The following is a 27,640-nucleotide window of genomic DNA, read 5'->3' as shown; positions in this document are numbered from 1 at the left end:
AGATCATCAAGTGAAGTAGTAATAGAGAGAGAAGAGAAAAAGACACAGCTCAGGGACTTGTGGGGCAACTATGGTTGGTGGGTGTGACCTGGATGAGAGTCTAGCACAGGAGAATTAGGAATGGTCAGATAGGTGAGAAGAACCAGGAAAGGGTAGTGTCCTGAAAACCTAGAGAGGAAAGAGTATCAAGAAGAAGGTGATGAAGAGTGTCAAAGGCTGTAGAGAGGTCAAGAAGAATGCCATTGGATTTAGCAAATAGATCAATATTAACTTTGGAGAAAGTAGTTTTGGCAGAATGAGAAGCTAAATTTTAGGGAGTTAAGAGAGTGAGAAGAGACAAAGTGGAGAGATTTTTTTGCAGATGATTTTCTCAAGGAGTTTAGCCACAAAAGAAGACGAGAAATAGGTTGATAGTGAGGGTAGAAGGAAAGTGAAGGTTGTCTGAGGACAGAGAAGAAATGGGCATATTTATTGACAGCATGGAAGAAGTCAGTAGATGCATAGACTGAAGATAAATGAGAGAGCGAGAATGATAGGGGGGCAAACTATTGAAGGAGGTGAGATAGAATAAGATCATTTGTCAAATAAAGGAGTTGGCCTTGGTAAAGAGGGTAATAATTAAAGGAATTGTTGGAATTTAAGAGGTATATGGGATAAAAGGAAGGTTTTGTAACAGGGAATGGAGGGGTTGAAGGGAGAGAGGGAATATGGCTGCTGGTGAGGTAAAAGGAGAGGGATACCCCTGCTGAGAGGCTATCTTTGAAAACTGGGACCCCTGAGAAATGGAACACCTATGATAGCCAGAGGGAATGTCTTCTCTATTGATTGATGTTGAAGATACCCTAGAACAGGTAAGCATGGACCCTATCCCAAGGGACAAGCCTCCCCCCCAGATCAAGTTCACCCAGCAGGGGTCCAATAAGGACTGTTTATGGTTGAATGGCTGTCCTTAGGTTCTTTATGTCCCCTGAAATGACATTCCTCTTATATGGCTGTGGTCTATTTAAATAAAGGTGAATTTTAATAACAAGTTTGGATTTGGGAGGTATCAGGGAAGAGGGAATCAGGATTTCCCTAGATTGGGTTTGAGTCTCTCTTAGTTTTTGAGCTGAGGCCAGGCCTTGAAGGCTGGTGGAGGGTTTCTTTTATTCCGGTCTAAGCTAATCTATGCTAGCTTTCTTAAGTTCAAAGTCTTTAGTAGTAGGTAGCAAGAAGAAAAGGTTCTGACCTTAAGAGCTGGTTGGGCCTGTCTCTTTGGGCTGACACCTCTAAAGAATGGCCTTGAGTTCAAACTGCTCCCCTTAAATCCTTTTGTTATATGACACAATCACAGGAATATAGGTAGAGCACACAGTTGGGAAAATCAGGAATAGAGGCTCTTCTATCCCAAGACAGGGAGAGAGCGCTCCTTCCAGTCTGGGGGCCAGGAAAGAGAGACCCATGAGACCAACTGTCACTCTCCAAGTTCCCCTCCCCCCATCAACTGTCATTCTTGTCAGTATCTTCTCTCTCACATTCCAACTGCTGTTTGCTGCACCTGAGTGGCAGAAAGTACAAAACTTACTTCAGTTTTCCTTTCCACAGAAGTAGGGCCATGTCTTTGTGTGAGACAGGGGAGAGATAATGGCAGAAGGCATCTGACTAGTATGAGATGCTGAAGAGGAAGAAGGAGTTCACACAATTTCCCCCCCTGTAAAATATGAAGTAATAATCTCAGCTGAAGGAGTGAGCAGAGGGAGAGCGTAGAGAGGGATGAAAAGGTTTAGAAGAGTTGCTGCAGAGAGCAGAATAGTGAGTTAATGAGGGAGGTGAAGAAGGATTGTAAAGTAACATTGAGGACCCAGTTAAGACCATGCAATAGAAATTTGTAGTGGACTTAGAATGGTTACATGATTTTATTCACCTTTATTCCACAGTGCATGTTTAGGAGTAAAAGTAGTAGATGAAATGAGTTAGCCAAGCCTGAAGCTTGGTAGGGCATAATTGGCAATTTGAACCAATAGCTCTTGGAATCATCATCTATTGACTTATACTACCACTTCTCTAGTTTAGGTCCTTATCACCCATCACTTGGACTGTTTCGATAGCTTCCTAATTGATCTTTGTCTTCAGTGTTTCCTCATTTCAGTGGTCTTCAGTATTTAGCATAGTGCCTTGCTGAAAGAATACTTGCTGAATTGAATCAAATTACAGCATGGAATGCTAAACCAAAAAGAGATGTAGAACATAGAATGTTAGAGCTGAAAGGTACTTTAGAACACAGAAGAATACAAAATATTTCCACCTGGAAGGATCCTGAGATAGCATTTTCTTACTATCTTCATGATCTTTGGTTTATTATATAAAATTTTTCAATCTCTGTTTCCTCATCTGAAAAATGAGAGGGTCTTAGACGGGATGATCTCAAGGGTACTTTATGGTTTTCATTTAACATTTCATATTCTGAAGTCCCTTCTGATTTTGGTCTATGTCCTGTATAATAATGTTCTATGATTCTGAACTCTATGTTGTAAGGAACCTTGGAAACTATGATATTCCAGGATCCCACAATTGTGTACATGTGTGTTTGTATATGAGTGAAAAACCTCAATACTCAGAAAAAAATACAAAAATCAAACCTTCCCAAACTGACCCCCCAGATTGTTCCTGACATTCATAGTCATTTTTCATTGTATAGTTAGTTCTTGTGTCAATTGTGAGGAGAAAAATCTCATTGCCCATTTATATATATATTTCCATCATCTCCTTTTATGCAAATTTTAAAAATCAGAGTATGCAGGATTTTTTTGTTTTGTTTTGTTTAGACATGTAGGTCAACCACATGTCTGCTGCTGCCCAACATAAACAATGAATACAGGGTTTGTGTAAGAAAACTTAAACACAGACAGGAAACCTGAGCCTTTTAATTATAGGGAGATGTTTTCTGCAGGCCATGTTTAACAGAGATTATTTCTTCTGGTTAGTCCCGTTTGCTTAAAAGGTTTTTTTTCTCTGTTTGTTTCCCACTGACTAAGAAAAAGGGAAGAAACATTTTTATACAGGGTTAACAGCCAGGTTTTCTTTAATGGGGGTGCTGTATTATTAAAATGCTCAAATTACTTAGGGAAGGGCAACTCTGAAAAAAGAGAGAGAAGACCAAAAGTACATAACCCTACATAAAAGGTGACCAGGCAGATGACGTAGGGCTGAAAGTCATTTGAGGTTAAGAATGTGATTATTCATCTCCAAGTCCATACTCCAATAATACATCTCAAAAAAAGTAGGGACATAGGCCACAGAATCCAAGTGAAGGCTGCCATGAACAATTTTCTCAGATTCAAAATGAAGGATGTGGACCAAGTTATTCCTAAGGCCTCTTAAAACTTCTCACTTTCTATGTTCTAAGGTCCCTCCTAACTCTAATATTTGCTGTGCTGTTTCTTCAACATTCTTTTTTTCTATGATCACTTCCAACTTAACATTTTCTGTTCTAACAGTCTATATTATGATGTTTCTTCCAGCTTTAACATTCCTATGTTCCAAGATCCCTTCCAGTTCTGATATTTTATGATTCTATTATTAGTCATAAGAATTTTTAAAAATCAAGTTCAAGTCTGGGCTTTTGGCAACAAAGTAATAATAATACTGTTATTATCAACTTGCATTTTCATAGTATCAACTATGTGTTAGATATTGTGCTAAGTGTTTTACAAGTATTATCTCATGTGATCCTTATACTCATCTTGTGAAATAGATGCTATTGTCATCCCTATTTTCCAGCTGAAGACATTGAGGCAAATAGAGGTGAAATGGCCACACAGCTAGTGAATGTCTGATGCTGGAGGTGAACTCAAGTCTTCATAACTTTAGACACAGGATTTTATCCACTGTACCACCTAGCTGCCTGCGTCTAGCTGGGCACATAAAATGTTAAAAAGCAGAACATAATAATAACATTTAGATAATGTTATAAGGTTTGCAGAATGCATCACATAAAATATTTTATTTGAGTCTTACAACAAATTTATGCACTAGGTACTGTAGCTATTGTCTTCATAACATAGAACATAAGGGCCATAAAGGAGCTTAAAACACAAAATGTTAGGTTTGGGTGTGACTTTGGAATGTTAGAGTGGATCAGTATGTATAAAAATCCTTCCTTTATATACTTCCCCACTCCTTCCCCAATAACTTTATGGCCTCATTAGCAATTACTAATTGGTAATATGCCCTTCTATCACACATACACTTCCCATATCCAATCTGTTGCTTACGTCCTATCCTTCCTTCCTTCCCTACTTCCTTCCTTCCCTACTTCCTTCCATTTTTCCTTCCTTCCTTCCTTCCTTCCTTCCTTCCTTCCTTCCTTCCTTCCTTCCTTCCTTCCTTCCTTCCTTCCTTCCTTCCATTTTTCCTTCCTTCCTTCCTTCCTTCCTTCCTTCCTTCCTTCCTTCCTTCCTTCCTTCCTTCCTTCCTTCCTTCCTTCCTTCCTTCCTTCCTTCCTTCCTTCCATTTTTCCTTCCTTCCTTCCTTTCCTTCCTTCCTTCCTTCCTTCCTTCCTTCCTTCCTTCCTTCCTTCCTTCCTTCCTTCCTTCCTTCCTTCCTTCCTTCCTTCCTTCCTTCCTTCCTTCCTTTCTTCCTTCTTATCACTTTATACCTGAATTACTGCAATAGTTTGCAGGTTTGTATCTCTACCTCAAGTCTTTCCTTACTTTAGTTCATCTTCCACTTAGCTGTCAAGTTGATCTTTCTAAAGCACAGTCAGACCATGCCACCACACCTTCCCCTGCCTCTAATCAATAAACTCCAATATCTACTTACCACTTTCATGATCAAATATAAAATCCAATGTTTGGCATTCAAACCCTTCATATCCTGATCGCCCCTACCTTTCCAGGTGTCTTATACCTTACTCCTTCCTACATACTCAGCAATCCAGTGACACTAACCTCCTTGCTGTTATTTTCACAAGAAACTCTACCTGTTGATTGAGCATTTCCCCTGGCTGTACCCTATGCCTGGGTATCTCTCCCTTTTCATTTCTGCCTTCTGGTTTCTCTGGTTTCTTTCAAGAACCAATTAAAATTTTATTTTCCAAAATAAGCTTTTTCCCGAACCCCTTAAAGCTAGCATCTCATTTCTATTGGTTATCTCCAATTTATTCTATATATTTCTTATGTTTTACCTAGTTCTTTGCTTGCTGTCTCTTCCATTAGTTCCTGGAAAGCATAGTGCATGGTGCAGAGTAGGCACTTAAATACTTATTTAATGCTCTCTAGTGAGAAATTTCATTTTTCAATACACATCATCACCTTTTCTGTTATTTATAACCTTAAGAGTATTGCCTGGAACATTGAGAGGTTAAGGGACTTGCCTAGCATCCCAGCCAATATATGGAAAAAGGCAGGACTTGATAAGTCTTCTTGATTCCAAAGCCAGCTCTGTCCATCATGCCATTGTGCGTTGTATATACTGGGAACTTAAAACTTCGCTGCTCTTGAATTGAATTAGGTCAGGGAAGGAGCCTTATTAGTAAGGTAGGGGCCCTAGAAACAAAAGCAGCCAACATAAAAGTAAAACCTATGGGGACCAGAAACAAACATTTCCCCTTTAAGCCACCCTTTTAAACCAAATCTTAAGGCTATTTCTTTCCAAATTGGAACACCTGGGAAAAATGAGACTTGCTTTCTTCTTTTCTATTTTTAAGAGAAGGTTAAAAGTGAATTCTCAATAGTGCTTCTTTGCCATCAACTTACAAATTACAGCAGCACTCAGCTTCTAACCCGGAAAAGGAATTTTCCTTGATTGCATATAGATTGTTTTAAAAAATATTTTTGTACTGCAGCAGATTTCCAAGTGAAGTGCCCATACAGAAGTTTTCAATTTCTCTTGATCTTCTAAAAGAACTAATTTAAAATTCCAGGTGCTCTTTCTGCCACTAGATCTAACCTAGAACATTCAAGGGATCTACGCATTCTGCTGAACATTCTATCATTTTTGCTTTACCTTCTTCTTTACTAGGCTAAATGTTACATTCTTACTTTTCAACTTCTAAGTATAATATCATGCATTCCTTTTCCTTTAGAATCATAGAATGCTGGAGCTAGAATACAAAATGCTAGGACTAGATGGGGGTTTTAAAACATAGATGATTAGACTATAGAGTTTTATATGTGGAAGTTTCAGAACATGGATTATCAGAATATAGAGCTGGACAGGATCTTAGATCAGAAAAAGTTAGAATGCAGAAAATAATAATATTTAAAGAATGCTTTAAGGTGTGTAAAGTACATCAAATAAATTATCTTATTTGAACTTCAAAATAACCCTGTGAGTCAGATACTCCAAACATTATTCTCATAACATATAATGTTAGGGGGTAGAAAGGATCTTAGAAAACATAATATTTGAGTTAGAATGTTGAAGTCAATTAAACCCTTGTTGGTCCTTGCTTTAAGTATGGTTGGACTAAATGACTTTTTTCTTTTTTAAAAAAGTCTTTGTTATGAAAGATGGCATTTTAGGAGGAAGAGGGATATAGGATAAAAATTAAGTGATACAAAAACAAAAGCTATCAATAAAAATCAATTTGAAATAGTTGCCTTCCTCTCCCAAATTTGTTTTTCCTTTCCTCTTCCCTCCCACCCCCACCTGCAATTGCAAATTACAACTACTCTTCTCATTTTTCTCTAATGGTTACCTGACTATCTCTCACATTATAGCTTCTTGGGCTCTATTATATTATTCTTTGGGGGACAATCAGCTTCCTCCTCAGATTATCCTATTCTCATCTTTTCAAGAAGAGCTTCAAATCTATTTTTAAAATTTCTATTTATATAACTATACCTTTCCTTCCCTTTTTCATCTGTGTAACACTTCTACTCTCCAATATACTGAATTATTTTGTGAAGTCTCCTCTCTGACCTCAGATCAGTCTCATTTCTTCCTTTAGGAATGTTTCATTCGAATGATCTGAAGTGTGAAGAGACACTGTTTAGGTCCCCTACCTTATCCTCTAAGAAGGAGATGCTGATCTGCATTTGGATCACAGATAATAAGTTCGGCTATGGAAGCATAGAAACATGAAATATCCAGTGCAGATCACTATATATTTCCCCCTGTTCTCCATACTAGTTGATTTTTCAGTTTTTTAAAATTACATGAGAAGGTTTGTACCTTACTCCTAAGCACCTGATTAAAGTTTTGCAATTATAAACTTAAAAAAACCAAACCAAAAAACCAAAAAAAAAATTTTCCATCCTAGAATCAATGCTATGTATTGGTTCTAAGGCAGAAGAGTGGTAAGGGCTAGCAATAAAGATTAAGTGACTTGCCCAGGGTCATACAGTTAGGGAGTGTCTGAGGCCAGATTTGAACCTAATATCTTTTGTCTCCAGATCTGTCTCTCTATCCACTAAGCCACCTAGCTGCCCCTCATGATCATCACCTCTTAATAAGTTGACAACTCTGTTCAACTTCCTTTCCTTGGTCTCAGCAACTCCATAGCCACACACAGTGCTCCTTCACACTAGTACCAACCTCCTATCTGTTTTACTAATATGCCCTACTCATCAATCCACTTTGCCAATTTGCCTTACCTTATAATTGTTCTACTTATTTTTCTTACTTCCCTTGCCTTAGCAATTACTTTTTTTCTTCTTGAGTCTTTATCCTCAAGTTCCAATTCAGACTCATCTTTGAACTTTTTATATCCTTTTATTGTCCTTGGTACTGCTCCTTTCTGAATCCAGAAATAGAATCTGGACCACTAGAAATTATTTTCCTCCAATTTTTTTCAATTTCTCTGAATTCTGCCACATTGATTCTCCCCAATTTAAACCTCTAATATATTTCCCTAGCCTAAACTCTTTATGTAACATATATGATTTCCTTCTGCTCATTTGGCTCAAGTCCTTCTTTCTTCTCCCATAAAAGTTACAAAAATTTGAATTTTTTCTTCAAATGAACTCAGAAGTGAAGATATTCAATATGAAAAAATGACCAAATAGCATAATTCAGTATACTTTCAGAAAACAATGAAAGACTAAGGAATAAAATATTTGTTTTCATAGAGAAGTAGTAAGAGGGAGAAAGAGGGAGAGAAAGGCAAATTCAAGGAGTTTAAGGTTAGATAGGGTAATGGAAGAAATAGTGTATAGGAAGAGAATGAGTTCAGATTAGTTCAGATTACAAGTAAAGCAAACTGAATAAATGAAATTTTGACTTGAGAGAAATCATGTATGAATATATATATGCATATATGTATATGCATGTATTTGATGAAAGAAAAAGCAAACCTATTATAACCTAAATATGAATGAATAAAATTTCCCAATGAAAAGAAAGATAAAGGAAAAAGCATTCATATAGCATCTCCGGTGAACCAAGCACTTTCCTAAACTCTTTACAAATCTTATCTCATTTTATTCTCACAATAGCCTTGAGAGATAGGTGCTATTATTATCATCATTTTATTGGAGGAAACTGAGACAGAAAAGGATTAAATGATATAGCTAGTAAATTGCTACTTATGTGAGAAATACATTTAAAACATAGAGGCATAAAGGGAATTACATTCAAACTAACCACAAAATTTATAAAATATCTGGGAGTCAATCTATCAAGGCATACATAAAAATATATAAACATAGTTATGAAACTCATGAAAAAACAACAAATAATTGGAGCAGCATTCATTGTTCATAGATTGGCTATTCTAACATAATAAAAACCAGTGTATTACCTAAATTCTAAACTGAGAGGAACAAGTTCAGAAGCAAGTAGTGTCAGTCTGATCCCAGGAATAGAGCAGAGTCTCAGTTTCAGCTTCTGGTCAAGTCTGAACCCTGAAGAGGAATAACCAGGGAGGGAATCTCAAGACTGAGGGTAAGCTTTTAGTTCTATGCCTCGTAACAAATAGAGTTTCCCAAGCTGGTGATCAAGTACTAAGGTCCCATTGCTTAGACCCAAGCCCACATCAAGAACGAGCAGAGTTCAGACCAGGGTGGCAGTAATTAGATTTTGCTTGGAATCAGACCATTTTGGGAGCCCTGAAATCTTTCAGGTCTCCAGCCTGGGCTGTCCCTGAGAACCTAGAACGCCATAAAATTCAGTACTCCAAGGAAGCATCAACAAGACCAGCCCAGAACTTCCCCCTAGAAGTATATGGAGTCTAGCTCTAACATCAAGCCCAAAGTCAGGAACAAGGCTGCAAGAATAATCAAACACAAAAAGAATCCCAACATAGTCATTATGGTGACAAGGAACCTGAAGATATAAACCCTGAAGAGGATGTCTCCAAAGCATCTACAAACAAAACCTCAAAGAAAAATGCAACATGGACACAAATTTAACTAAAATTCCTCAGAGATGAAGCAAGAGTTAATTTTTAAAAGTTCTTTTTCAAAAAGTTGAAAATGTTTTCATAAATGAAATGAGAGGGCTGGAGAAAAAAATCAGAAAACTAATGAATAAAAGAATTATAGAAGAATTTGAAATTAATATAAAATGTAACTCCTAACCATACATGTGTATTAAGTCAGGATGCCAGCAAGTCATGTGACTAAAGTGCCACATGGATAACTGGAGACCTGACATCCAGATGTGTGATGTGTGATGTGTTTGGAAAACAGGACTCCAGACCCAGATTGTCTAGTCAGAGAACCCCAGTTGGAGTGATGCCATTAGCCTTATAATAAAAGGGACAGAGCAGTAGCTTACTCTTTCACCAGACTTTCTCTCTGTCTGGACACAAGACTTGCTCCCTTTTCTAAGTATTTAACACTCTGCTTGAACCTCAGCTGGAAGCTGGAGTTTGGGATTTCATGGAAATGGTTTTTTGTTTGTTTGTTTGTTTTGTTTTTAGTTAGGGTGACCTAATGATCTTTCTCTTTTTCTCTCCCTACCTTTTACTAATAATTATAAATTAATATACAATCTCCAGTGAATTTTAATCATTACAAAAGGAAATTGACAACTTGGCATATAATAGGGCTGGAGAGAACCTCTTGTTTTATGGTTTTATGGTATGCCTCACATCCATTATTAGCAAATGATTAGAAATGAAACACAATTTTCTTTCATTTTCAAATAGTGGTGGAAGAGTGGAGGTGGGAGGGAGAGAAGGTGGATTTTTGCTGATTGAAAATATACATATATATAATTTTATAAATGAATGTTATTATACAATAAGAAGTAAATTAATACAAAGGATTCAGTAAAACATGGGTAACCATATAGACTAATGCAAAATGAATAAAGCAAAGCAAGAAAAAATGTGTACACAGTAACTACATGATTGCAAATAGAGAGGACAACAACAAAAACCTGAACACTCTTTAATTATGAGGACCAATATATTCCTGGAGAAGAGATGAGGAAATATCAAGACAATCAGTCAACAATCATTTAATATGTACCTGCTACATGCTAAGCACTGTGCTATGCACTGGGGATATAAAGGCAGACAAAAGCAAAAACCAAATAGACAAAAACAGTTTCTGTACTCAAAGCACTCATAATCTCATGGGGAATTCAATATGTAAATGACTATAGTACTAATAAGTTACACACAGGATGACTTGGAGCCAATCTTAGAGAGAAGGCACTGGGATTAAGGAGGTTTGGAAGAGGTTTCTTTTCACAGGTGAGATTTTAAGGTAAGATTTGAAGTAAGTCAGAGAAGCAAGGAGATGGAGACGACAAGGAAGAGAATTCCAGGCATAAAGGAGAAATAGTAAAAATGGATGAAACTAGGAGGTTCCTTATAACATTTAAAGAAAAGCAAGGCTAGTATCACTGGATCACAGAGTATATGGAGGAGACATAAGGTATAAAGACTTGAAAGAGAAAAGGGGGCCAGGTTATATAGGGCTTTAAAAGCCAAACTGAGTATTTTATATTTGATCCTAGAGGCAGAACCACCGGAGTTTATTGAAAAAAGGGTGATGTAGGTAGAACTGCAATTTAGGAAGATCACTTATGCAGCAGCTAAGAGGAATAGTATGAACTTGAGTGGGGATTGAGATATGGAAACCAACATTAGTAGTAGTAGTAGTAGTAGTAGTAGTAGTAGTAGTAGTAGTAGTAGTAGTAGTAGTAGTAGTAGTAGTAGTAGTAGTAGTAGACTCTAGGTAACGGAGGATGACGATTGTCTTTGTGCGTTTTTATCTATGATAGATGAGTGTGCACAAAGACACTTGTGCGTGAGGGAGATTTAAGTGGAAAAGTTGATGCACAGAGACAGTCCCACTCTCTCGGCGTTGGAAGCCTGGGTCCAGTGGCACGAAAAGTCGTTACACCTGGAGACTTCCTCAGCTGCATTGGATGGCCACGTTGTCTTTTGTGTTCCAACACGCCCTGAGCACTCCACAGTGCTTTGCTGCATCACCCTCTCAGCTGTTGAATCTTCTTATTGGTTTCTTCCCCCTGTTCCACTGAAACAGTCTTCACATGCTGGGTGAGCAAAGCCCTGGTTCACCAGGAGTCGATGACCCGATGGCTACCCTCACAAGGTTTAGCCAGCCTGTCGAAACCGTTGCCCCGGGAGTGGCCGCTGCTGCATGCTAGCAGCTATGAGGAGCCACAAGTGAGAGCTGGGTGTCAGGTGAGGGTCAGAGGCTGGAGAGCTGCCCTAGGAGGGCACGACAAGCCCTCCATACCAGAGATACTACCCCTCCCTGAGTACCCCATACACCAAGAGATACATGCATCAAGAGATATATGCACCTAAACACAAATTCTTTGGCATCCTCAATAGTCTTAATGCTGTGGAGGAATTCTGAGACCAAAGGAACTAGCAAAACACATCAATTTTTATTTAATCCTAAAAAGCAAAAAGGAGCCATTGGTGTTTATTAAGTAAAGGAATGAAGTGGTCAGATCTTAACTTGAGGGAAATCATCTTTTAGCAACTATTTGAAGGAGAGATGGCACTAGGGAAAGACAAAGTAGAACTTAAAGAGACTTAAGGCTGAGAACCCCTGCTCCAGCCTAAGTAAAGAGATTAGGAAGAATTTTAGTAAAGACATTACTAAAAGAACAAGTTTATAAGAGGAGTGGGACAAGGATCCTGTTTTCAGTTATCTTTCAGCCACCTCTGGTCCACAGGCAATAGAGACAGCAAAGGCTTTCGACCTAACTTAGTCCCCTTGAATCCCCTTTTTGGAAAAAGATTTTTTAATCAGCACAAGGTATCAGAAATGACAGGGTTTATCAGACTCTCTTGCTCCTCATTGAAATATTTCAGGCGTAAGATGATGAGGGGCTCTGCCAGATGATGGCAATATCAGTTGAGAGAGGGAGCATATATGTATCTTCTTCCTCTATTTTCAGAGGTTGGACTCACGGGGTATTATACATAGCATAAAATCTCAGATTAAACTGATGTGTTAGTTTTGACGAATTGCTTGTTCGTCTTTTTTTTCTTTGTTTTTATAAAAAGAATGGCTCCTTGGGTTGGGGATATATAGGTATATATAAAGGATATATATATAGGATATATAAAGGATATATAGGATATATAAAGGTATAAATTCAGAAATGAAGATGATGTGAAAACAAATGATAAAAATACAAATTTAAATTAAAAAGGATATATCAGTAAGACAATATGCCAAAACCTTTGAAACAATACTATAGGTTCATAGTGACAAAATGGCAGCCTCCCCTTCAGTTAGCCAATAAAGCAGTTCTTAAGGGGAAATTTGTACTTTTGAAAGCCAACATTAATAAAATAGAAAAAAGGATCAATAAACTGTGCATTCCCTTTAAAAGACCAGAAAATAAACAAATTAGCAAACTTAGAATAAGTAGGAAAAAACCTTTGAAGTAAGAGGAGAAATTCAGAAACATTTTAAGAGATCATTGAACTGATAAAAATACTAATTAAAAAAAAAGTGGGGTAGGCTGTGGGTTTTTTCCCTTTCCTTTGTATCCTTAGTCCTTAGCATTAGGCATAAAAAATGTTTAACTGACTAAATAAACCATTAGCAAATATGATCAAGAAACAAAGAAAGAAAGAAGAAATATATTTCCAAAATGGAAAATGAATAAAAGTGATTTCACAACAGAGAAGAAATAAAAAGCATTATGAGAAGCTACTATGCACAATTATAAAGCCCTTCACACTGAGAATTCAAAAGCAATTAATTATCTCCACTCTAGTTTACTGGGCTCTTAGATCTAGGAGAGCTCCACTTGGTGGTCAAGTGAGATGTTGCACTCCATTCCATTGCTCAGATTAGTGGCATACTGCCTTTCCAGAGACTTCAGCAGCAAACAAGGCAATTATGACTGCTTAAAATGTCACAAACAACACAGGTGCCACTATGATAGTATACGGCCCTATTTCTCCTCTTCTTTCACCCTTTTGTTTCCTCCAACTTCATATTCCTATGGTTTTATTGGAGAAAGGCTTTAATAAGGCAGTTGGAGTTTTCTCAGTGAGACTTTTCTCCAGAAAACAAAACAAAACAAAAATACCTCAACAATTAGTGTTCCCTTTAACTGGACATTATTATGAAGTTCAGGGTTAATAAACACTGTACTTTATGGTTACAAAGCTTTCATTTCTTTTTCCATTTTTCAACTGGTGCTCTTATTTTTTTTTTTTAAATACTTACCTTCCATCTTAGAATCAATACTGGGTATTGGCTCTAAGGCAGAAGAGTGGCAAGGGCTAGGCAATGGGGGTTAAGTGACTTGACCAGGGTCACACAGCTAGGAAGGGTCTGAGGTCAGATTTGAACCCAGGATCTTCCATCTCTGGGCCTGACTCTAAATCCACTGAGCCACCCAGCTGCTGCCTCTCATTTGATTTTTAAAAATACCTTTTAGTTTCTTTTTAAGCCTTTGCTTCATCTTTTTCAAAAATTGTAATTGAAGTTATGCTCAAGCTATATTTTTCTTTTAAGGATCTGCTTGTAGATGTTTTGGAGTCATTCTCTTCTGGGTTATGTCTTGAGTATACCTGTCACTATAATAGCACTTTGTTGTGGGACTTAAAGAAAAAGATTGTATCCATAGATAGAGAATTAATATTATTCAATATTTATTTACTTGATCATGTGGAAGAATAAAATGGAAAAACTATAGGCTGTATGAAGCAGTGGAGAGAGCATTGGACTGAGAATCAGGGGGTCTAAACTTGATTCCTAAGTCACTACCACTCTGGACCAAATTTTTCTTATCTTTGAGTATGAATATGGATGGACTAGAATCAGAGGTGTCAAATTTACAGTTACTCATAAGGCAGCTGGCCAGAGACACATTAAAACTTCAAATAGGAAATGTTTAATAAAATAAATACATAACATAGGTAATGTTAATTTGTGGTTTTCTAAGTTAACATGTAGCAGGAAAGGATCTGTTTCTGTTTGAACTTGATAATCAAATATATGAGCATGGAATCATAGATTTAAAGCTGGAAGAGACTTAGAGGTTATTTAGTTCACCTCTCCAATTTTACAGATGAAAAAACCGAGACCTAGAGAGTTTAAATGACTTTCCCAAGGTCACACAGGTAGTGAAAGAGCTATTTGCTGAACCCAAGTCCTCTGATTCCAAATCCAGCTCTCTTTCTAAGAAATAATGCAAACATTCAATTCAGCATAGAGGCAACACAATTGAAATTGTGCTGGATTTGAAAATAGATCTGGGTTCAAGTTTCAGCATCCCTAACAAGCTGTATGACCTAGGGCAAGTAATTTTACCTCTGAGTTTTAGTGTCTTCACTTGCCTTGACTACTAAAGTTCCTCTCAGCTCTAAACCTTATTTTCACAAGTGCCTAGTAGGTGTTATATTATTATAAGGCAATGGAAGAGGAAAATAGTAATAATAATAATAATAGCTAGCATTTATAGAGCTCTTTCTCCTCTCTCTCTTTCTCTCTCTCTCTATACATATATATAAAACACACACACACATATAATAGCATTTCTGTAGTCAGGCAGTATGGTAACTACTTTATTTTTTCTTTGTTTTCAATTTTTAATTTATGTATTTTTCCATGGTTACATGATTCATATTCTTTCCCTCCTCTTCCCCCCCCCCCCAGAGCTGACAAGTAATTCCATTGGGTTATACTTGTATTATCACTCAATAGCTATTTCCATATTATTCATTTTTGTTATAATCTTTTAAAAACAAAAAGCAATCAAGAACCCAATATGTGGTAACTACTTTAAAAATTAGTATTTCATTTGATCCTCAGAACAATTCTGGGAGATAGGTGCTATTATTTTTCTATTCTATTTTACAGATGAGGAAACTGAGGCAGGCAGTGGTTAAGCAACTTGCCTAGGGTTACATAGCTAATAAGTGTCTGAGGCCAGATTTGAACTCCTCGAAGACTCTGAACCCTGATACTGTTTTAAGTAAGCTTGAGCAAATCATTTTCCTTTCCTGAGTCTCAGTTTCCTGATCTGTAAAGTGGAAATGATACTTCTTGCACTGCCTGCTTCAAAGAGTGGTGGTGAAGAATGCGTTCAGTTAATTTGGTAACAGAAATGAAATGGGAGCAATGTGGAAATGCAGTGGAAGGAACCCCGGATTTTGAAAAGGATAAAAGAGAGAAAGCAATAGGGAGAGGAAAGGGGGGGGGGGGGGAATAGACAAAGAGGAGCAGAATGACAACCGGAAGAAAGGAAGAAAGAACGGAGAAAGGAAAAGAAAAAAAGAAGACAGAAAAAAGCTGATTGCCAGTTTCAAATATGGCGCTCAGAGCCTCTGTGACAGCTTGGCCACGTGGCCGCGCTCCTCCTATGAGGTCTCCTGGGTTGGGTTCTTGATTGTCCCTTCTCGCACCCGGTCCCGAGGCGGCCGCGGTTGTCAACCAGAGGCGATCATGGCAACGGGCCGGGCCGGAGCGCAGGCGGCTGGAGCTGCTGGGACGGCTACGGCAGCGGGCGGGCGCGGGGCTCAGTGGGGCGGGTGGGGGTTGCTCCTGCGGGGGCCGGGGAAGCAGGGGCAATACTGAGCGCCATGCAGCGGGCCTGCGGGGATGGGCCCGCGGACCTGCCGGCCTTGGAGGAAACCTGCGCAGGATGGGAGCCCCGGCCTGGGTTCAAGGCCAGGCAGGACGAGCGGCTGCCCGAGCTCAAGCCCGAGCTCGATGGTGAACCCAAGCATGAGCCCGGCCCCGAGCCCGAGCCCGAGCCCAAGCCCGAGCCCGAGCCCGAGCCTGAGCCCAACGCCGGGCCCGGGCCCATCGTGGAGCCCATGAGGGTCGCGGAGCCAGAGCCCCAACCTGAGCCTGAGCCCCAGCCCGAGCCCAACACTGAGCCCGAGCCCAGCACTGAGCCCGAGCCCGTGCCCGTGTCCGAGTCCGAAAGGCCCGTGGAGGCCGAGCTCCAGATTCCGATCCCTTCCTCAGCCCTCTTGACAGCCCCCATCCCAGCTGAGCAAGGCGACCTCAGCATCCAGGACCGCCGCCCCCGCCCCATCGCCAGGACCAGACTCAAGACTAAAAACAGGAAGGCTGCCTTACTGCGCGTGCCCGAAGAGTCTGGGGGCCACCGGTGTCTCACTGTCACTGTGGACAGCTCCAAGGCCAGGACCTCCCTGGACGCCCTCAAGATCAGCCTTAAGCAGCTCAAGTGGAGGGAGGTGAGCCGCTCTGTTCAGCCCCTCTCGAGAATAGGCAAGGTAGTGTCACAGAACCCTCCCTCCACACAGTCAGACCTTTGGTGCTCCAGAACTCAGGACCACCTTTCCTGACCTTGTCAGGGTCATAGCCGTCTTAAGTTTCTCCTCCCTGGACTCCACTTTTTTAAGGGGAGTGGGGCGGGGTGAGAATTGAAGGAAGTGACTTTTAAGGTCCCTCCTCGCGCTAACGTTCTGTGTTCTAACATTTTATATTTTAAGTCACTTCTAAGCTCTGACATTCTATGTTCTCTTTTCAAACATTACGTTTTTTAAATGAACTCTTTCAGCCTTGACGTTCTATTTTCCAAGATCTCTACTACTAATAGGCTGTAGTTCCTTCAAAAATTTCGTTTTTCTAATTTTTTTTTCCAGTTCTGACATGATACTTTCTAAGGATCGTTTTCGGACTTGATGGTTGTATGACCATACATTTAGAACAGGAAAAGGAGATTGGCTAAATCTCTATTCATTCTCTTATTTTACAGATGAGTAAACCGAGTCCCAGAGATGTGTTAAGTGACTTGCCCAAGGTCATAGGGCAGTGGAGTTTGAACCCAGAGCCGGGATTCTAAAACCAACTTCTTAATCTACACCATGAGTCATTCCTTTCTCACTCTGTTTTCTGTTGTATGGTCTCTTTCAGGTCTGACATTCTCTGGTTTCTAGTTGAAAGAATGATTTGGTTCAATTCAAAACATTTGTTGAGTGCCTAGGGTAGGAAAGGCATTGTGTTTTGTACAGTGGTGATGGTGGGGGGAGAAAGCGACAGTGATCATGGAAAATACAGATCCTGTTTTCAAGCTTACAGTTTAGTGGATGATGGTCTCAAAGACCTCTTAGTGCTCTAACATTCCATGGTTCTAGATTTCCCATGGATATGGGCATTAGAAGAAGTGTCAATGTTCTAGGTAGACATTCAGCCTTGTGTTGGTGTTAAGAAGGTAATAGTAATAGTATTGTTTTTTTGTTTTCAGGGAAAGTAGTTTTTCTGTAGTGTAGTGAAAAGAACATTACATTTGAAATCAGAGAAGATCTTTGTTTAAATTTAAATTCATTTTCTTTCTACTTCTGACTATAGACAAGTCTTTTTCTTCTCTCAGGGCATCAGGATTCTCATCTTTAAAATAAAGATGTGAATAATTGACTAAGTGATCTCTAATGCCCTTTTCAGTTATAAATCTTACGATTCTTTGCACTGGATGTGATGGTCATCAAACTGTACAGCTAAGACTTACAATCAGAAACACCATCCAAATAATAAATTATAACTGTGCTCCTTTTATGGAGTTTTAGGTTTCTTAAAGTTGTTGTCTGGGGCCAAGAAAACAAGAAATCTTATGCAGTTATACCTTTTCAGACCTGGCCAATGTAGTACAGCTGCTAGGTCTCAATTATAGTGTGATTATAATCTGGTTTGCTTGACTATTGTATAATTGTTAGGGTTTTGTGTTTTTTTTTTCAATGAAGAATGAGAAGAAGGGTAGGAGATAGGATAGGGAACTAAAGAGGAAGAAAGAAAGAAATCAGAGTCATTGAAGCATTTTTAAAAATAAACCAGAAGAGAACCAAAGGAATACCAAAAAGAGGATAGCTTTGAAAGTTATATGTTAAATTTGTTGTGTATTTTAAAATAAGCACAACTATACATAATAGAGGTTCACAGTTTCATGTACAATCCTCTTTTTCTGTTCTCTTATGAATATGGAAACACTCATTTAGTGTTTGTTAAGTTATGAATAACAAAAACAAATAATTCAAAATACTGCCAGTCAAATCTAATGCCATGTTTATTTAGAGGAGCAGCCAGAATTCTAGTATGTGTAATTGAACTTGGGAAACCTGCTACTGTATAAGAAAATTCATCTTTCTTTTCCCATTTTCTTCTCTTTCACAAGAGGACTTGACCAAAGCATAGATGATTCTGTTTTAGATAATATCCAATCAACCATTAAGATCTGATTTGTTGCTATTTTATCACATTTGTTGCTATTTTACTTTCACTTCACAATAGGAAATAGTTAAAGGAAGGAACATTTAATTGAGACCAAAGAATGAAAAGATTGCAAATTAGCAAAACATTGTCAAAATTCAAACTATTGTATTTGCAAATGTAGAGATGCAATCTTCTTTCATTCTCCTCCTCCTGCCTTTATTTTGGTAACATGCCAAAATATGAGGCTGCAAACTGAAGTGTAGTGGTGTAAAATAAGGTGTAAAGCCCTATTTTGTGTTCTGAAATGAAGTAAAACAATGTTATTACTTGAGTATTCATTGGAAGGCTCATATATAATCAAAATTTATTGAAAAGTGTCTATTTAAAAATAATTTAAAAACTTTATTGTTAGTTAACATGACCAAAGTTTTCTATTTAAATAGAAAGAGAGAAAGGCAATAGTAGGAGGGAAAGGGAAAATATTGAACAGAAAATATTGGCATTCCAAACTCTGCCTTTTACAGATGAAATAACTGAAACCCCCAAAAGGGAAGTTATTTGCCAAAAGCCATTGTCAGTGATTATTGGAGCCAGCTGAGAGCCTCTAACCCCAAATCAACCATTTAATTCAATTCAGCAAATGTTTGTTAAATTCTGGGCTTATAAGAATAAAAATGGAATAATCATTCACCTCAAGAAACTTGCATTTTTTTGTAGAGATAAAAGGAACCATTTTGTCTAGGGAAAGCTTAAAATAAAACAAATGCCAATACATTCTTGTTAAATGAGAGAACATTTGGTTCTACATGACTTTTGAATCATGTCTTGCTAGCCACAGAGTAGGGCTGTTTACAGATTTGATTAGTCACGTAAATTACTTAATCTTCCTTGACTTTTAGTGACTGTCATAATGTGCATACTATTTTTAAAAGGAACTGTAAGATTTAACACTAATTTGCATCCTCTATATTTTATTATCCAATTCAGTAGATCTGTTGCTTTAATGTTATTCATCTACTGAAGTTCCTTCTCTATAAGTTAAACATGATTTGTCCTTAAAATCACAATCAATAACCACTACAACTTTGAATATTTGTATTAACAGCTTTATCATCTAATTTCTTAGTTAAAAATACTTTAACATTTTGATCTGAATATATGCTCACTTCCCTCCTCCAAACCTTGCTTTAATAAAAAATCTGAATGTAGTTTATAATATTATATTGTTTTTCAGTGTACACTTACAATTTTTCCTTTCAAAGAGATGCTATTTCAATTGATGTTGACATTGGCTTACATATTGCTAAGGTTAAGACCAATAGTACAAAAAAGAAACAAAAGACAGTCTCTGACTTAAGCTCACACTCTAATGGGGGGATGTGGGGACATCAGTCAAATAAATATGTACAAATAAATTATATACAGGATAAATGAGAAATAGTCAACAAAAAGAAGATATTAATAGGAGTTGGGAAAGAATGAGGAAGGAGAGTGTTCCTGGCATGGGAGACAACCAGAGAAAATACCTGGAGTTTAGAGATGGAGTATCTTGTTGGAAGAATAGCCAGGAGGTTAGTGTTACTGAATCAAAGTGTACCTGGTAGGAAGTAAGGTGTAAGAAAATTGGAAAGGTAGGGGAGCCAAAGGGCTTTGAACACCAAATAGTGTTTTGTATTTGATCTTGGAAAAAATAGGGAGCCACTGGAGTTTATTGATTTGGGAAGGTAGGTTATGACTAGACCTGCACTTTAGGAAAATAATTTTAGTAACTGAATAGAGGATAGATTAGAATGGGGAAAGTCAGATACCCCTCCCAATCAATATTTATTGTAATAATACAAGCATAAGGTGATGAGGGCCTGCACTAAAGCAGTGGCAGTCTTAAAGGAGAGAATGGGGCTAATCAAAAGATATTGCAATGGTGATAGGCCTTGGCAACAGATGGATGGGATGAAAGATTATGAGGAGTCAAGAATGACACTTAGACTGAGAGTCTGAGAGGGTATGTTGCCTTCTACAATAAAAGTAATGATAAATTAGAATACAGCTGTATAACAGAGGATTCTTATTTTGACTGATCAACAGGATGTAGAATATAAAAATATAGTACTGTATTCCTGGTTTAAGAGCTGTTATTAGATGGTCATTGTGATGATGTGTTTTCCTTAATTGTACTTTTTTATTGCAAAGAAGGATTTGAAGTTGGGAAAGTTATTAGGAAGTAACAGTGATATTGAAAATGAAGAAAAGAGAAACAGTAAAACAATTTTTTAATTAAAAAATTTTGAAAAGGAAACAACATTCCATAAATTTCTCTTAACAGGACAAGCGATCATTATTGTTTATTTGGTCTTATTTTTAAAATGGAGGAAGTAGGGACTGTTTGGTCTATTCTGCATTTATATCTGAGATAATAGGATTTAGAGTTGGAAATTACCTTTGAATTAATCTAGTCTAGCCTTCCTTATTTTTATAGGAGGATCCTGAGAATCAGAGAGATAAAGTGATTTATGTAAAGCCTTGTCAAATAGCATATTTGGAGTTTGGACACAAGTCCTTTGTCTTGAAATCACTGTTCTTTCCATCATTCTATGTACTTACTTGAATACTTCATGATTTTCTCTGTGTGGGCACTCCATTCACTGACATAGATTGTGATCCTCCATCTTTTTGTGAGCTGTGGACAAAAATTCATCACTGTGCAGCTAAAGTCTGTCAATGAGCCTCTCTAAACTTAGTATGATCCACAGAGGACAGGCAGAGTCTATTTCCAGGCCAATATCTGATGCCTTTTTCACCTTTGGTAGGATCTGTCAAAACTTGAACTCCATTGTCATAGACTTCTAGAATGCTGGTCAACTACATTATATTATGAGGCCTCAGAGGAAGATTTTGATGGAGGTGCAATAATAGCTACATGGACATATAACTTTGATTACTTAAATAAGGTTTCACATGTCTAAGAAGAAGGGATTTCTATGTTTCTAGTGCTGCATTGTTTGATTGTTTGATGTAATCTATGTTTTTTGGGAAACATTGACTTAAAAGATTTTTTTCCATACTTATTTATCCTATTAGGCCTCAGAGTATATAGGACCAGTAGAAGTTGAAGGAAGGCAAATTTTGGCTTAATATAAGAAAGAACTGCTAAAGTGCAAGGCATTTGAATAGTTGCTTCTGAAGGTGTCCAGTATCACACTACTGGAAGCCGTTACAAGTAGGCTTGCTACTTGTGAAGTAGATTCAAGATGGGATTAAGGCTTCATACTGAATGAGCTCTGAAATAACTTCAATTTCTGAGATACTTTGGATTTATGAATTAAGATTTGGTTTAAAGTTTTTAAGGATACATTTTAGATGGAGCATTTTCATGATTTGGCATTTTAATTCCTTCAGAGAACTTTTGTTTTATGTCATTTAGGGATGTCAATTTTCTCCTGCTAAGTGAACAGCATTATCATTAAAGTGATCTGAATGGATTGTAACTTCTAATGGAACTAATGAGCTTACTCATATCTTCTTTTTAAAAAAATTTATTTATTTATTTAGAGTATTTTTCCATGGTTACATGATTCTTGTTCTTTCCCTCTCCTCTTCCCTACTCCCTTCCCTCCCCCCCTACCCTGAGCTGACAAGCAATTCCACTGCGTTATACATGTGTCATTGTTCAAAACCCATTTCCATATTATTCATATTTGCAAGAGTGATCGTTTAATGCCCAAACCCCAATCATATCCCCATTGAACTATGTGATTGATCATATCAAACATGATGGTAACAATATCTTGAGAATAAAAACTATACTCCAATGGTGCTCACTGTCACTGCCACAAGTAATAGGAAAAATAGCAACAACTATAAGGAATGTAGAGTTAGCAATATTCTGATCATTCATGTCATTACACTATGGCTGTGTGGAGATCTTTAAGCAGAGGCTCAATGACCAGTTAGGAGTTTGGAGAGTGGGAGTCCAAGTATGAGTTTAACTAGATCAGTGATGGGCAAGCTTTTGAGCTTGGTATGTCAAAATTCGCCAAAAAACTGAGCATAACTTGGGTGGTGTGTCACTTTGAGAAAAAAACCATAATTTCATGGTATATATAGTTTAAATAACAAACATGTATAATTGTAATATATAACTATTTAATAAACCAAAAACTAATTCTTTAACTTACCTGCTTAGTGACTTCTTTGTTCATCTGTCAGTCAGTTTCTTTTTTGATCTTGATATTATTTAACTTATGTGGGGTGCAATGAACTAAGATAAGTGAGGGGGAGGGGGACTTCTTTAACTAACCTATTGCCTATTAGTGACTTTTTTTTTGCTGAATTTCATTGACTATATCTTCAACTGAAGTTTGGTATTTTGTACAGTTTAAGCCCAAGCAAATGCTACTAACTTCATCTGTCAATCTGTTTCTTTTGTTGGTTTTGTTATTATTTAACGCTGAGAATAAGGTCTCACAAAAGTACATAGATGGGAAAAATTGTGAGTAAAGCCACTGCTTTATTGTTCAGGGTTCTAAAAGTGTCTGGTAATTGGTTTCAGGCATTCCTCTGTTATACATGGGCCAGAGCCCCGCCTAGTCTTCCACCAGCCTGACCCCAACCCTCTCTTCCCCAGCCCACTGGCCTGGAGGCCCTGTGAGAGCAGCAGCTGCCACCAGCCAGCCTGTCTGCTTGGGTGCTCCTCCTCCCCACCCCTGTGGGAGCCCCACACACCCCAGATGCCTGGTGCACACCTCTTGCCACTCACCCCCTGAGGCATGCTGAGCCCACATGAGGCCACTTGTCAATGAAAATGGCTATGTGTGTCAGTGCTGATTCGCATGCCATAGGTTTCATCATGGTCCTAAATCATTCTGGAGTTTCTTGGGGTTGTTTCTTTGTCATTTAAGGAATCCTTACAGAATTTGTTATATATACTAGTTTCAGTTTCCCTAGGAGATTTTGACTTTGTTGTAAAGTACTTGTCTGCTGAAATAGTTTTTTCAAATGCTTGCTCATTTCTCTTCAGCTAGCTTTCGTCTGTTTCAGTGAGTCAATACTGAATTTTCTATGGTATTTATGCTTCTTACCAGTCCCTTTCCTTCAGAAGACCTGGCAGTGTTGTTCACTTCTAGTCCTTACTGGCTCTTCTCTCTTCTTTCAGACCTTTAAGACTGGATAAGGTCAGAGAGTATGAATGAGACTGCTACAGGGAAGATTCCAAGTGGTTGCTATTCTCTATCTGTACCAGTCTATTTCTTCAGGGTTCTACTTCTTTTCTTTCAAGTGGTTCCTTTATTTCCTATAAATATGAGGTGAGAGACAAGGAACAATGATAGTCATGGGAATTATGGTGTTGCAAAGTTGGGTTCAACTATTTTTCTCCTTGTGGGTATTTCCTTGATAAACTTCTTGTCATAGTGAACTCTCATATTACACCAAAATTTATTTAACTATTGACAAGGACTTATATTATCGTGTTAGGGGAATCAAGCAGATAGAATTTTCCTATAGAGAATTATGGAAAGATAGAAGAACAGCATGCTTCCTACCACACCAAATAATATAAGTAAAAAGACTCTGAATTCAGATTTGATTCAGGATTTACTCTAGAAAAAAACTATCTCAGGGATTCCCCTGATCTAGGACATTTTGTCAATAAGTGATAAGAAGTTAGTTTGATATAACATATTCTTCATGAAGCTAATATGGAGCTTTTCATGATCACTATTGTCTTTTTAAAATAAGCTTATTCTTAAATAATATATTCTAGAATTTTGTCAGGAATCAAGAATCAAGCTCACTGAACTGTAACTTTTAGTCTTCATTCTCTTTGCTTTTTTGAAAATAAGATTCTCTCCCTTCTTTAGTGCTGTGGTGATTCTCCTCCATAGCTTTTTAAGTATCATTGATGGAGGCTAAGTGAATACATCTGTTAATTCTTTCAGTATCTGATGATATGACTTGAATTCTTTTATTTTTTATTTTTTTAATTTTAAAACTCTTACCTTCCGTCTTGGAGTTAATACTGTGTATTGGCTCCAAGGCAGAAGAGTGGTAAGGGCTAGGCAATGGGGGTCAAGTGACTTGCCCAGGGTCACATAGCTGGGAAGTGTCTGAGGCCAGATTTGAACCTAGGACTTCCCGTCTCCAGGCCTGACTCTCAACCCACTGAGCCACCCAGCTTCCCCCATATGACTTGAATTCTTAAGGAATCACTGAGTGCTTTTTTTTACACTATCTCCTTGTATATCATGGTGATCAACTCACTATTGGACACATTTACTTTGTGCTTTCTAGACCGAAGATCATTCTCTTAAGCAGACAAAACAGAACTTAAAAAAAAAAAAAGAGTTAAGTAATTTGTCTTGTCTCTTGTCAGTTATATTTGTGTTCACTCTGTTCAAGGATCTCTGGGCAGTTATCTTTGATAATTTCTTATAATATGATATCCAAGGTTTTTTTTTTGTCATTATGTCTTTCAGGTAGTCTAATAATTCTTAGATTATCTCTCCTAGATTTATTTTCTAGATCAATTGTTTTTTCAATAAGATATTTTGTGTTTTCCTCTTTTTTTTTCATCCCTTTGATTCTGCTTTTGTTTCTTGATTTCTCATGAAATCATTAGTTTCTATATAGTCAATTCTGATTTTTAAGACATGGTTTTCCTCTGTCAGTTTTTGGGTCTCCTTTTTCAATTGGTCCATTTTTTCCTGTATCACTTTCATTTCTTCTTGCATTACTTTCTTTTCTTGCACCACTTTCATTTCTCTTCCCCACTTTCCCTCTACCTCTCTTAATTGGTTTTTGAAGTCTTTTTTGAGCTCTTCCAGACTCTGTGCCCATTCCATATTTTTCTTTTGGACTTGGCATGTATTTCCTTTGCTTTTGATGTCCCCTTCTATGTCTTACCTTGCTCTTTGTCTCTATAAAACCTTTTAGAGTTAGGTGCTTTTTGGTTATTTGCTCATTTTTCCTATCTAATTATAGGTAGACTGTTTCCTGGGAAGTTGGAGTACCCTCTTAAATTTCAGTCCTTCCTTGATGCTATTTTGGGGATATTTTGTGGGTTGTTAACTAGTTTACCAGATAGTCTGAGGGCTGAGAGCTCTGATAGTCCCCTCCCAGTGCTGATTCAATTGACCTTGAGATATTGCTAGCTTAAAGACTTTCCTCGGGCTTGGGTATAAGTTTTTGTTCTCATTCTGAACTTGACCAAGTCAGGTGCTGATCAAATTCTAGCCCAGGCTTAGGCTCAATTTGTGTGTGTATGTGTGTGTGTGTGTGTGTGTGTGTGTGTGTGTGTGTGTGTATGTGTTCTTCATTCACTGTCCTGGAGCTCCACCCTTAGTTTTGGGAAAAAAGATCCCGGGAAGGCTCCCCTTGAGAACTGTGTTCTCACCCCAAACTGTGGATTATGTCCTCATCCCAAAACCCAGATTAGAATTCCTGGCTTTGTGCTGGGCCCATGTGGATTGGCCCTCTTCAGCCCAGATTGCCCTGGGCTGGATTCTAGACTTTTCTACAGGTTTGAAATTTCAAAGAGTGTGAGTTGGCTTGGACAACTATTTGTCCCGCAGGATCTCAGAGTCTATCTGCTAGGTAGGACTTAAACTTGGAACCTGTGAAAGCAGATGTGGGGGTGGTGGTGGTGGTGGAGGGTGGTTTGCTCTTGGCTTGCTTTTGGCTTGCTCTTCACTTGATACTATGCCTCCTACTAGCTTTGTTCCCCTCTCACCTCAGTTCCCTAGATGGGCTCTACCTAACTTTTGGGTTTTTCTTTTTTTTTTTTGTGAGTTGTTTCACTCTGTCTTCTTGTTTGTTTTTCACTCCTTTATTCATTTTGTGGTGATATTTTACTCTTGTTTGGAGGAGATTTTCATGGTAAAACTGTGCTGCTTTTCTAGTCACTCCTCCATCTTGGCTCCACTTCTTGTGTTCATACGGAATGGTCTTATCCTTTCTTTGATCTTTCTTTTTTTTACCAATATTGATTCTAAGTTAAAAAAAATCCTTTTTGTCTTTATCTTTTTTTTTACCAGCTTCAGGTTATCCTGAACTTTAATACTACCACTACCATTATAGGACTATGCTATACTTTTCATCTTTTGTCAGGAGACTTGGATTTAAGTCTTTATGTTGGACTATATTACCTCAGAGGTCAGAATTGGGATTAATGGGTGGAATTGGAGAAACATATTTTGGCTCAGCATAAATAAGAATTTTTTAAATATTAGACCATTTTAGAAGTGGGATTAACTGCCTCAAAAAAGAGTGAACTCCTTGCCACTGGAGATGTAGACTTCTCATCAAGTTGTGGTAGAAGAGAGGCAGGTTCCTATTAACTGTGGAGATGACCTATATGGCCTCCTCCAAACTGAGGATTCTTTTATAGTTAGAGGATGGAAACTACTTCATCTCATTGATCTTCAGTTTCTTCATAAAGGGATTGAACTAGATGATCTTTAAGGGCTTTTTCATAGCTATATCTAATATTTTGTGAGTCAAAGTAAAACATAACTCTTAGGTTATTGACACTTTGTAACCACAATGATAGTACAGTTGTTATACACCATTTCTAAGCTCTTTATACTTCTTTGCTTAAAATTTTTTCCTATTTAAACAAATGTTTACATTGATCTTCCCTTTGAATTCAGTTGTATAGCTCATTTATAGCCCTGCTTTGTAGGCCTAAACTATTGGGATTATATAATTTCTAAACTTATGAATTTGTGTTTATCCATTTTTCTATACCTTCCCCCTTAATTTTTAGAGCTAGAAATGTCAATGAATTTTGCAGGGATTTGTTTATGATGCTATAGTGCAAAAAATCATTAGGTAGATTAATTCCAGAGTAGCAGTTCCATGGAAGGGCCAGAGATACCATACTTATCACCTCCTTGAAGAGCTACAATCTATTTGCTGAATTGAAAATAATCCTTCAGGATTTATGTTCTTCTCTACCCAAGATGAAAATTAATCTTTTCCTTGGGTTTTCCCCTTCTCTTTCAGCAGAAGCCTCTGCATTTGCTGGCATAGGCCCATCATGTCACTCCAAAGAATGATCAATAGAGTTGCTTCTGAGAAACACACCA

At 37.9% G+C, this 27,640-nt stretch overlaps 2 protein-coding genes across 21 annotated transcripts in view; one reads left to right on the top strand and one right to left on the bottom strand.

Annotated features, from left to right (window-relative positions):
• The window catches only part of LOC100016457 (carboxyl-terminal PDZ ligand of neuronal nitric oxide synthase protein-like), a 73,975-nt gene extending 52,625 nt beyond the window's left edge, over nt 1-21,350 (bottom strand). For both annotated transcript variants that reach the window (XM_056812086.1, XM_056812087.1), the window contains exon 1: nt 21,159-21,350. The gene's annotated coding sequence lies outside the window, so the exon portion shown is untranslated. The remainder of the gene's footprint in view (nt 1-21,158) is intronic.
• TTLL11 (tubulin tyrosine ligase like 11) overlaps nt 15,765-27,640 on the top strand; it is a 250,767-nt gene continuing 238,891 nt past the window's right edge. For 6 of the 19 annotated variants that reach the window (XR_008915265.1, XM_056812074.1, XM_056812071.1 and 3 more), the window contains exon 1: nt 15,812-16,624. Coding sequence is in view for 18 of the 19 variants with exons in the window: in XM_056812074.1 (XP_056668052.1) it covers nt 15,962-16,624 (663 nt within the window). In the remaining variant the exon portion in view is untranslated. Of the gene's footprint in view, nt 16,625-27,640 lie in introns of all 19 variants that reach the window. The other 13 variants (XM_056812082.1, XM_056812077.1, XM_056812076.1 and 10 more) reach the window with 4 other exon arrangements.

The sequence above is a fragment of the Monodelphis domestica genome, chromosome 1 (assembly GCF_027887165.1).
Source record: "Monodelphis domestica isolate mMonDom1 chromosome 1, mMonDom1.pri, whole genome shotgun sequence".
Taxonomy (NCBI): Eukaryota; Metazoa; Chordata; class Mammalia; order Didelphimorphia; family Didelphidae; genus Monodelphis; species Monodelphis domestica.
The sequence above is the reverse complement of the archived record's forward strand: the minus strand, read 5'-3'. Positions and strand labels throughout refer to the sequence as shown.